The sequence below is a fragment of the Cyprinus carpio genome, chromosome B7 (genome assembly GCF_018340385.1).
Source record: "Cyprinus carpio isolate SPL01 chromosome B7, ASM1834038v1, whole genome shotgun sequence".
Lineage (NCBI taxonomy): Eukaryota > Metazoa > Chordata > Actinopteri > Cypriniformes > Cyprinidae > Cyprinus > Cyprinus carpio.
Window position 1 is genome coordinate 38,924,059 of NC_056603.1, and position 12,954 is coordinate 38,937,012.

The window sequence follows — 12,954 nt, forward strand, 5'->3', positions numbered from 1 at the left end:
AACAGTGCTATGCAGTGTGTAATTTTTACAATGTTAAAATACTTTCTCTAATGCCAGTTTAATGTGCAGAGACAACTATGAAAAAGCCATTCACTGAATTCACCAAAGAGGGCAACCTTTTTAAAACTTAGCTGTATTTTTATGAATGGTTGGAAATGTTTTGGTTCAACCAGTGGCATGAACTGAACAACTGCATCACCTGATATCTCAGTGACAGACATCTGTTCTGGAGAGTGTAACCACAACTCTGTCTTTGTTTATTGTCACTTCCAGGATTCACCCTAGTCTGCTCCAGGCTTCGGCTTGGAGGTCCCAACCGCCACCATTGATCCCAGCAGCTGGAGTGGCAGTGAAAGCTCTGCCGAGGATATTGAGAGGATGAGCGACTCGGCAGACAAGCCCATTGATAATGATGCTGAGGGGGTGTGGAGTCCTGACATAGAGCAGAGCTTCCAGGAGGCACTGGCCATCTACCCACCCTGTGGACGCCGCAAAATTATCCTCTCGGATGAGGGCAAGATGTATGGTAAGAACTCAGTGGCTCTTCCAAACACGATACAGCCAAAATCAGTTTATCTGTTTCTTTGGAAACGCATTCAACAGAAGTGAGAAAAATGAATGGTGTTGATTTTGGTTTAGCTCAGTTGATGAATTATAATATGGCAAATAATAAAAGTGCTAAATCTCTTTAATGCTCATCTGAGGTTTTATCCTAAGCACAACCATTGATCATGACAACTGGTCACTTAGGATCACTTGGTTTCCAATTTTTGTTGCACTGGGCAGGCCCCCAGACACAGTGACATCTAGTTGGTCCAAAATCTTGCTCAATGGCTGTGGGTAAATCAACAGGAAATCAATATTGACCCAGTTTCGTAATACATGTTCCTGGCCTTGTTGGCCACAATTCAGGTCATTAAAAAAAAAAAAAAAAAAAAAAAAAAAAAAAAAAAAAAAAAAATATATATATATATATATATATATATATATATATATATACATATATATATATATATATATATTTTTTTTTTTTAAATAAAAAATAACAATATAATAATAATAATTTTACATTACAATAAAATTATAATACTAATACTATATAAATATATAAATATAAGTATTAGTATTATAATTTTATTGTAATGTAAAATTATTATTATTATTATATTTTTATTTTTTATTTTGCAGTGAAAGTAATAAATAATAATAATAAAAAATATTATTATTATTTATGTTATTTTGTTATATTGTTATAGTTTTGGAGGTATTGTTCCCTACAAACAAGCACAGCAAACCCGAATTGTTTAAAATCTCATTTTAAAATGCAAATGTAATTTTTATGAGAAATTTTTATTTTTTATTTTTCAAAAAATCTGCCTGTATCTTGCAGAACTTATGACTGGTATATTGTTAGAATAAAAGAGACTTTATACTATTAGTGTTTAGATATTTTATTTAATAGTATCACATTTTAACACATAAAATAATTATTGTCAGTATTGGAATTTTTATTATTATTGGTGCATGCATTGCTTCCTTTGTAATCTTTTATCAAATTGTAGTAATACCTCACCAAGCCCTATTATTTTTCACTCCTTCATCCACCTGACCACTTTTTAAGAACCAATCCATTGCAGGTGGAAAAAATTAGATCCTAGATTTTTCCAGTTTCATATTATTAAAGTAAAATGGATTGTGAACACTTGTGATAAGTATGTTGTAATATTTCATTTTTACTGTGGACAGAGATATTACTTGTTGCTGGTTACCTGCCACTTTGCATCTGCTTAAAAGACCTGTCGTCAATGTCACATGACAAAGTAACAACACAAATCCCCTACGATGTAGCCTGAGTGTTCAGGGCTGTTGGATCGTCCCAGAGCTGATCACTGGAGGTGAGAAGTGAAACGGAGGGCTCTGAGGAATCACATGAGAGTGAAGTGGTGGAGAAGATGAGAGCCATTGTCAATCACGAATCTCTGAAGTCTTGGCGGGCCTCTGCAGCAGGGTAGTGGGAGTGTAAGTAAAGCAGCATGAACTATTAGTCAGGAGCAGATGGTACTGCGGCTGTCACCAGCTGTGCCACCCCCTCCTCCTCCTCTGCTGCTCCTGCCGTCCTCCCCCTTTCCTCCATTCCTGGCTGGGTGATGTCATGGAAAGAGGGAATATTTTCTTTCCGCGGTGTTGGAGTCCCTCACAGCTTGTCAGTGTCAAGTGAAAGCAGAAGGCCCTCAGGGCATTCGTTTGCAGCTGTCATGTGACCCCTCCGGCCAAATGAAATGTAAAGTTTAGGAGTAACAGCAAAGACTCTCAGCTGCCATTAAAAAAAGTGTTTCGGGCCACACTGCCACCAAAACACCCTCAAACTCGCTCTCATTCACTCCCTCTGTTTAGGACTAAAGCATAAAAATAGGTTTGGCTGACCAGTTTTAAATGATCAAGTCCAAGTGCAAGATTCAGCAGTGCTCAGACTGTTATCAAGAGGGTTTATTTCTTGGTTTTCTTAATAATTTCATGCAGAAACTGCAACTGTAACCAGTTTACAACAAATAGTTTGCATAAAAATTTAAAAGTTTGGAATCTTTTAAGATTTTCAATGTATTCTTTTGCTCTCAAAGGCCCTAACTGTAAAAACAGTAATTGTGAAATATTGTGAATATTTAAAATGCCTGGTTTCTGTTTTTATATTATATTATATTATATTATATTATATTATATTATATATATTATATTATATTATATTTATATTATATTATATTATATTATATTATATTATATTATAATTTATTTCTGTGATGATATCAAATCTGTATTACCCTTCAGAAATCATTCTAATATGCTGATTTAATTCTCAAGAAGTATTTATCTTCTTATTAATTAAAAATGTTTTTGCTGCTTAATATTTTTAGGAGTATAAAACAGTATTTACGTTTTTTACCATTTAAATAATTAAAATCTTATATAAATTTTTGTTGTTGTTGTTGCATTAGCAGATTTGTCACTGCTTTTAGCGTTTTTCAAGGTTTATGCTTGAAACTGTTAATGGAACTTCAAACATATAATTTTCCAGATACTTCTTTAAAAAGGAGTCATTGTGCCTCTCACATAAATTAATATTGTTTTAAATGTATATATTTTTAGTTGAAAAAAAATATACGGATTAAGAGTTTTTGCATTCATGAACATAATTTTTTTACAGTAGCACAAACCGTCCTGAAATTTCTATTACCATTTGCTGTATATCATTTGTACAGAAGAGGTAATATGTGAGCCAATATAGATCAAACAGGAAATTGTACTGACAAAATCTCCTGACAGTGTAACCAGTAGAGAGCTGGTGTGCAGCGCTGAGGTTGCTGACCTGTCTGAGAGTGCAGAGATTGACCAGAGGTCAGCTTTGGCAGCTGTTCAGGGTGTCCGGTTGCATGTTTACTCAACAGCGATGTCCATCTTAGCCTTAGGAATAATGTTTCACAGTCCTCCAGACCACAGGCAGAGACAGCAAGAAAGCAGCACAGTCACGGGCCACATTGTTACACATGTAATGCGTATTACAAGCAGATGATCGCGTACTGTAGACAAATCAGATATGTAAACAAATCGCTGCCAGCAAAGTTTAGACTTGTTGCTATAAAAGCATATTGATTCCGTTATTCCTGAAATGAAGTCCCCATGATTGTTTGTTTGGGAGATTTTTGGTTGTGCTCATAATCTGTTACAGAAAAGTAAGTTATTTGAAGAAAAGACAAGTAACAGTGCAAATAGGAGGCTGTATTTGGCAATCAGGGTGAGGATAGAGAGAAAGACTGTAGCCGGATGTCCTAATTCAGCATAAAATAGCAAATGGTTCCTGCAGACAGGAACTGGCTCTAGAAAAGGTATGTAAAATTCTGCTTAAGCCAGAGAGACAGTCTGAATTAGAGGCCTTCCCTTCATCCTACACCATGTCCTAGAAAAGTAATACAAATGATGTTTAAAGGGATAGTTCACTCAAAAATGCAAATTCTGTCATTAATTACTCACCCTTATATCATTCCAAACCCTTGAGACCTTCGTTCATCTTTGGAACACAAATTTATTTGAAACCAGAATAAATCCTGCCTATGTCACACTGGGTTAAAATTGCATTGTTGAGAGAAGAAAAAACACAGATAAGTTGCATCGGTGTGCCACATAATAGGGCTGGGCGATATGACGATATATATTGGATGGACGAAATTTAAAGTCTATCGTTTCATATTATCATATTATCGTTTATTTCATGGTGCCGCAAAATACATTGTTTACAGCAATACTTTTTCATAATTTGAATGACGGCAGTCTTACATGCATTACATGGGGATGCAGGCAGACGCGTGAATAACAGCATGCGCGTGGTCACGAAAAACTTAATGTTTGCACACGTTTTTAAGCACTGCAGTTTAGAACAACTGATTTTTGGCCGTTGAAACACAAACAACAGAGCTATATGTGTGAGAGGAGTGCATAAGCCGCACATCAGCTGCTAATAGAGCTTGTGAGCATTTTTGCCGCTTTATTGGCTTTGAACGATTGCATAAACACTTATATGCATCCAAATGCCCGGCTTTGCAAGTATTCTCATAAACACAGTCATTTAGGTCTTAAAGGAATGTAAACAGTTGCGAGAGAAAGCGCATAATGTAACAGTATATTGGATCTGGACTTTGGTCTTAAAGAGGAAGCTGTCCAATATTCGTCCTGTGTGCCATTCATGTTAATTAAACAACAGTAAGAGAAAATCTCTCACTGCTCTTGACTAAATCACTTTTTAACTAGAATAAGGAGTAAATAACTAAATAAATAAATAATGATAATGCTAATAATTATGCGTATATATATATATATATATATGGATATATAGATGGATATAACTTACACAGTGAAGACTAACTCATTTACACAATGTATTTCTTATTTATTGTAGTTGTCCTATTGCTTGTAAGTAGTATCTTGTTCTTATTTCATCACTGACTGTCTATTTATCTCTGGTGATCTTGAGTTATTTTTATTTTTTTTATTATTTTCTTGTATTAGTATGATATCGACATTGGTGACAAGGATTATGAAAATTCTATGGTATCAAAGATCTTAATATCATAAAAAACCTGAATAAAAAAAAAAAACAACCTATATCAAGATATATATATCATTATCGTGATATAAAATTTCTCATATCGTGATATAAGATTTTGGTCATATCGCCCACCCCTACCACATAATATTGTTTAATTCAAAAATAAATAAAACGAAATGTTCACAGACACTATAAACTAGAGCCCGACTGTCGCCGATATATTGGTCTCGGCGAATATGCCGAATATGCCACCGATATGATTTTTTATTGTTTTTTACACAACATATAATGCAGATAAAATGCTTGAAATGGTGTAACTACTTACTTTGTCCAGTAGAGCGCACTCCATTGTTTGCTACTGGCGATGTGGATGAAAGCTTTAAAGGTTAAATCCCCCGAATTTGGTGGAGATCCGCCGACGCGTTCGCGAGATAGTGACACCAATCAATACTTTCACTTCAGTAAAGAGATCTCTTGTTCAGGCAGCAGCATTCAAGCGTTGTCTTATTCGACCGTAAGTGCCCTGCGAAGTGGACTTCACATGAAATTCCTCCATAATTCCAGTTCTAAGGGAGCATACATGTTACATTCAAAGGGCATTAAAATGCACTTAAAGTGCTTCAACTTTACTGTTCAGTACACTGATGTCAGACTCATTTTGGATAATAAAGTTTATTGTTAAATTGTTAAATGCCCTGCCTCCATTACATATCTTTGTCACGTCATTATAAGTGTTTGATCACCACATTTGAGTGATCATTGCAAAATCAGTACTATGTTTATATATATATATATATATATATATATATATATATATATATATTATATATATATATTCTGTTTATGTATATATTGTATTCTATATATAGTACCAGTCAAATGTTTGGACACATGAATGGGAAAGTGTCAAAACTTTTGACTGGTACTGTACTATAATATGCACAAAGAATAGCGGCCGATATATCGGTATCTATATAACATATACACATGTATTTTAGTATCGCTCACTCCACAACAGTCCTTTAAATTTAACTGTACACTGTAAAAAAAACAAAAAAACAATCCTTATTTCAACTTAAATAAGTTCAGTTGCTGGATTAAATTTTTGAGTATAATCAACTTGGTTATACAAGTCATTTCAACTGAAATTACATTAAACTGACATAAAAATTCACGTTGAATTTCATATAAATTCAAAAAAAAGTTGAAATTGCTAAATAGTAAACATTTTACAGTGTATTTAGAACAGAGCAGGAATGAAAAATTTAAGTATAAAACCAACATAAATTATATTGACATTCATTATAAATGACAAACCTAAAAAATTTATTTAAAGGAAAACTTAAACTTCTGTTGTGTGTTTCGGCATGAATCCAAATGTGCGTTTTGTGCATGTTGTGTGTGCTTGGCGTTTAAATACTTGCATTAGATACATTGCTTTGGATTATGTCACAGCTCTTTTCAGATGATGAAAAAAACATGACTATATTCCAGAAAATATGTGACCCTGGACCACAAAACCAGTCTTAAGTCGCTGGGGTATTTTTGTAGAAGTAGTCTTAAATACATTGTATGGGTCAAAATTATAGATTTTTCTTTTATGCCAAAAATCATTAGGATATAAAGTAAAGATCATGTTCCATGAAGATATTTTTTAAATTTCCTACCGTAAATATATCAAAACATAATTTTTGATTATTAATATGCATTGCTAAGAACTTTGTTAGGACAACTAACGGAGGCGATTTTCTCAATATTAAATATTTTTTGCACCCTCAGATTCCAGATTCCAGAATAGTTATATTTCGACCAAGTACTCGACCAAATAATGACACTTAAGACTGGTTTTGTGGTCCAGGGTCACATATGGTACATGTATGTTTTGTCATTATAAACTTTTTTCTAATTTATGTGAGCATTGTATCTAGAGTAGAGCTCTGAAGGGCAGTGTTTGGGCTTTTACAAAGTTTGGCGGGACACTGAGGGCAGCAGATTGCAGTTGCCCTCTCTTTGAGCGCAGAGACGTTGTATAGTCTCGTCTTTCAGCTCTGCAGCTGTCACTGGGTCCTAGTGCCAAAGCCATCACACCGTGAACTGTGACCCGCACACTCAGTCAACCCTTAACAAGGGCCGTTACAACTGTCAAAACAAGAGGGTGCGTCTGTCAGTGGGGTTCCGGAACAAATTAGAGAAACAGACTTGATTGGCATTTTTGGTGAACTGAATGTGGTTAATGGGTTTTTCTATACAGGGTTATTTTGACTCTTGGGTTGTTGTGCATGTTTATTGTGGCCTTTATACAAAATAGGCATAACAGGCTTTACCCTTGGAATCAAGGAATTTGATCAGCTGAAATTAATTTGTTGTCATTCTGCAAATACATAATAAAACTTATAAATAATTTACACTTATTTTACATTCATGCTTAATTGCATTAAACTAACATCATTTTCTGACCTTTCTACCAACACTCCTTTGTTAAGCTAGAACTTAATCCTTACATCATGTTGCTTGTCAGTCTGACATGCATTGAATTTTGATGAAGTTTCTCTTGATGTTTTGTGCCTTTTTCATTTACGGTCTTGAACATCCCTCAAAGTGTTGACACTCTAATGTGTTGTGGAATGTATGTACAAATTTATATTACACTTTTAAAAATCTATTTATTTTATGTTTTGCAATGTGTGAAGTAGTAGTTGTTAAAAGTTTACTGTTTTTACCAGATTTTTCTTTTATAGTGTGACTTTTGGTAAATTGTATTTTAAAAATCTTACCCAAATTTTTAACCTAAAGCCAATCCAGGCTGGTTTATGTTAGAGCTGGTTATTAGTTAGTTATGTTAGTTAATTGGCCCAAGGAAGCCTTGCTACTTAAGTTTGTTAAGAAGACTGCACAGTAAAAAAAAAAATATGTTGGGAAAAAACTGTACTGCTGTGGTTGCCAGAATAGCTCTGTAAACATACAGTAAAACATATTTACAAAACAGCCTGTAGAAGGAAGGAAGTCAGTTTAAAGTAAATTATAAGATTTTTTGTTCTTTGAACTTTCAAAAAGGTTACATTTAACTGTATTTTACTGTAAAAATTACATTACTTATTTGGTTAGCTCTTATAGTGTTTTTCCCCTATATTAGGTAATACAAAGAATTAGAATACAAGAAACCTGCCATTAAGCAATTAAGATTTTTCCTGTAGCATTTTTACAGTATTTTACAGCTAAAATTACAATCACACAGTGTCTACACTGAATGCGAGCGGTGCGACAAAATACCATAGAACCCATTATAATCTGTGAAGCTGTCTTACACTGGATACGGCGCAACGCAACGTGACATGACACGACAAATCCCCGACAGTAAACTGCTGTCTCGTTCTATTTATAATGTACTGACACAAAGTTCTAATTAGTTTTAACAGTCACATCCAGTGTGGAGAGTCTTTAGCTGTTGCGTGACACGACAACTGTCACGTCCGGTGTAGACATGGTGTCATTTTACAGTGTGGTGAAAGCACCACTATCCCATGTAAAACGCATAATATTCAATGATCTAGTTATCTGAAAACTAGACTAGTGATTAGCAATACTGAGTAGATTTTTCTTCTCTTAATAGTTTGATATTTTCTCAAAATGTTTGATATTTTTATAGCAGTACAATAGTAGCAAGCAGATTTAAATGTTGAAAGTTATCACAGTTAAGCATTCTCAGGGAGTTGCATGTGTACATTTATCACTGTTAATCTAGGTTTCCTTATTGGTAAATTAGTCGTTTGACCAAATCTTGAAAATGTATCGTTTTTCAGTAGTGACCACCCATTGATCTTTTAGTCTTTTCTGCAAATCTTTTTTAAAATCTAATGATCATCTAGTAAACCTTTCTTTACCCTGTCAGGTCACCATTTTCTTAAAGCAATTCAGAACAGTGACCTTACAACATTGTGACTTGCGTTTCTGTGTTACTTCTCCATTGTGTACCGTCGCTTTAATGAAATGCACTGGCTGGCAGGCCACTCTCCAGAATGCCACAGGAGCTGATGAGATCTCCTTCGAGAGGTCCTCCATGCTGATGAAGCACCCTGATTGGCTGGGGATTGGATGATTATTTTTGTTTTAGGGCAGCTTCGAACCCGATGGCATCGAGATTCACACAGTTCTCTAATTGGTGTCCAGCAGCCTTTAGCCTTTGATAAAACGACCGCCGTGCGTCTCCTGGCTTGGACAAGGAGGAGAGAAGCAGAGGCGCAGGTATTTTGGTGCAGAGAGACCCGCGGGATCGCACATATTCACTGTGCATAGCTCTCTGCGAGAGACGCCGTCCTGAGTACCCTTAAGCCCTTTGTTCCCCTGGCTGAATGCAGTTAATTAGCAACAGTCACTATAGCAACTGCCTCTCACTTCAAAACAATGTCTAATTTTTGCAGCAAAGCTTATCATACTGTTTACCTGATGGGCTCTCTAGCGCCCTGAGTTGTGCCTGGGCTGGCTCCCTGCCCAGCCTCAGAGGTTAATTGTGACCGCGGTGAAAAACATCACAACAGCTGCTTTGTGATGAGAGGAGCATGAAAAGGGCTGGAAGAAAGTGGCGGTCCCCTTCAGCAGAAAGAAGCGAAGACGCGGCACTTACATAATTCACCTGCTTTGCGAGCCTCCATTCAGCATGCCCTGCGTGATTACATACCCTCCGGAGTATATAAATGAACACATGACCAGATGTGAAATATGGCAAGAAACGCACAATGGGACATTCAGTTCCCAGAAATTGCATTTAATGGGTGTTATTGTGCACGCAGCAGAGCCTTAAGTCAAATTGTTAGAAATAATGCGCCACAGCACGATGCTGACTGTAATGTGTAATATGTAGAAACTCTGAGTTTCGTTTTCCAAAACTTCATCTTTGTTTCCAACAGATTTTTTGAGAAAAAATGGCATTGAAAAAATATGCTAAAACCTTTCTTTTGTGGGTCATAAAAGAAGATATTATGAGAAATGTTAGTTTTTGGTTAAAACAATTCTTTAAAATGTCAGCCTTTGTGTCATGGAACAGCATGAGTGTGAGTAAATGTTGTACTATCCCTTTAAAGGTTTTCTTAAAGATTCGGGTCAGTCCAACTGTCTTTCATGCAATAAATCATTTTCTAAAACAGTAGTATTGCTTGGTTTTCTAAGGTGGATAAAAAAAATGAATTTAAGGTACATGCTCAAGTCTTAATATCACACATAATTTAGATGTCGAGTAAATTTATCTTATTGCTTTAAGGATGTTTGGATATTTTTGCTTGAAAAGACGACAACATAGCATTTCAGACATGCATGTTGGGAAAGTTTTCGTGACATTTTATTAGTGTAATCAGTCAGATTATTACCATAAAGCAGTGTAAATATCACAATGTGACAGGAGCGTGAGAATACATGAGGCTGCTGTAATTATTACGTGTGAAACGACCATCTGTCTCAGGAGCAACGAGCTGCTTTTAGCGGCAGTCGCACTTGCTGATATCAGGTTTTTGCCACCAGAGCGGTTCCCACAGCGCATCTGTTTGCTTTAAAGGTGGCAAACATTTATCATATTGTGTCATTTCAACCCCGACCAAAGGATGAAAGACATTTGCAGGGAGTGCGCTGCCATGTTATCGCCCAGACGTTGGCTGGACCCATTTGCCGGAGTTACCGTCAGCCATTGTGAGGCCGTTTTTGTTCGCCGTGTTATTACAGATATGCAGTGTGCTCAGCAATCTCATCAGGGCCGGACTGGCGTCTCCGACGGGCACTAAGTGGCACTTGGTTTGCAGGGCTGGCGTGGATCATTTAGGCCTAATGAGCGAGCCTGGCCTCCCCTGTGGGGCTGCCAGAGCGCTGTTCCCAGACCTGCCTCAGCGGCGGCCCGCTTCTCGCTCGCACCGCTGGCGCACCCTAGCTACCCGCTGTGAGGATAATGAGGAATTCTGGGATCCGCTCAGGCCCCTGCTTCCTGCATTCGCTCAGAATGGAGTCTGTAGAACTTTAGTCTAACACACACCTCCAATATAATCCCTCGCTTTTGTTTGTGCGCAATTGTAGCTTTGACACGCTACAGTGATTTTACACCTGCAAGAAACACATTTCCGATTACAAAACGATTACGTTTTACTCCAGAAAAATGAGTCAGAAATACCACTAGGGTTGTTCTCATGTAGTAAACAGAGTATGAAACCGCTTGCTGCCTTTTTCTTGCAGCATAATGATGATTAGTCTTTTTTCACCGCTGTCTTATTTTGCGTAAAAATCAGCTGAACGCTGCGCCCTAAATAATGTGGTCCTGAGGGGAACAGCTGCATTGATTTTCTGTATGGATAATACAAACCAGCAAACTAGCTGTGCCTCTTTCTCTGTGCCTTGTATTTTTTTTTTTTCATTTTGCTGAAATATTTGGAGTGGTTTCTAACAAAGCATATTGAATTGTCATTGATTGTGTGCCCTAAAATTCATATTACTGTAGCCCGTCTGACTGCAAAATAAGAGAGAGGGGCTTTGCAGTGCATTGATAAAAAATATGCATCTGTTTGATCCCGAAAACACAAAAGCTGCAGCAAAATCTGTCAGACCACAAGCTATTTAGCCATGTTTTCAGAGTGATGGATGTGGACTTTATTTTACGCCTCCTGGTCATGTCACACTTAACAAAGCTTAGTCTTGATGGCCTTGTTAGGGCTTGTCAGCACCTGATGTTTTGTGCCAACAATGAATGAAAAGGAATTTTGCGTTCTTTAGGACCTAGACGTTGTAAACATATGGACCAGTCAGAGAACCAATTTAATTTTGTTTGTATTGACACAGGCTGTTTTTCAATGGAGGTTTCAGATTCCTTCGTTTATCTCTAGTGTTTTCGGCCAGGGTGTGCCCCAGTGTTGACCTTCTGACTTGTTTAAATGACCCTGGGGTCCCATGCTGCATGTCCCCACTGGTCAGACATTCTCCAGGCCTGCCAGGTGGAAAGAAGTGTGACCCAGAGTGCTTTGGGTTGTCTAGTCTATCCCATGCTTGGCTGGCCAAGTCTGAAAGCAAACCCCCAAGGCATTTCATGTTTGCTATTTGTTAGCCACAATGTGACATGATACTATTGACAGCTTCTCCAATTGCACAAAGAACTTGTTTTGAAGTTCAGAGACCATGAGGGCATGTAAAATGTTGTGGTCAATTTTAACAATATCATCTTTAGTATGAAAGAAAATGACTTTGTGATTCTCAAGGATATCAGAATAAGAAGAATGGAAGTCTGGATTTTCAAAAATTCACTTAAATCCATTGGTCTACTTTTTGTTTTCAATTCAGGTCAGTTTACATTTCTTTTTCACATAAATTTTAAGTTTAACATCATACCAATAATTAAGATATTTAAAGTGTCCTGTAAAGAATGAATGTGCCGGCTCAACAGAATTGACTGCATTTTTTGGACGTGACTGCAGAGATTTGTGGTGATTATGTGAGCTGTCTTCTTCACTGCTAAAGAGCGGATCCAGCAGAATCAGTCAGTGCTGAGGTTGGTCTCGTATTTCATCTCTCCAACTGGCTGCTGTTATATGAGTGAAGCAGGACATTCTGCTCCATTTAAAGAAGCAGCAGCGTTCATTGGTTAACATATTGTGGTAATGGCAAACTACTGTGCTGCTTATACTGAATACTTCTTTCTGTTTTTTAAAAATAGTATTTGAAACTTACGCAGTGATAAATGCTGTTAAACAGTAAAATATAATACTTTTATCACATGTTCTTAATACATTGACTGATTAAATTCCTTAACTGGTATCTAGTTATTTTCTCAGAAATGTAAAGGGATAAGTTGTGGTCAAATTTGGTGGTTAAAGACCTAACTTTTAGCATTCTGA

The 12,954-nt window shown here is 36.6% G+C and overlaps 1 protein-coding gene across 8 annotated transcripts in view; it reads left to right on the top strand.

Annotated features, from left to right (window-relative positions):
• LOC122133990 (transcriptional enhancer factor TEF-1-like) overlaps window positions 1-12,954 on the top strand; it is a 63,897-nt gene that overhangs the window by 19,899 nt on the left and 31,044 nt on the right. For 7 of the 8 annotated variants that reach the window (XM_042728590.1, XM_042728588.1, XM_042728586.1 and 4 more), the window contains one exon: window positions 274-526. In XM_042728590.1, coding sequence (XP_042584524.1) covers window positions 379-526 — 148 coding nt within the window. In that variant the 5' untranslated portion in view covers window positions 274-378. Of the gene's footprint in view, window positions 1-273; window positions 527-12,954 lie in introns of those variants that run through there. The other variant, XM_042728597.1, reaches the window with a different exon arrangement.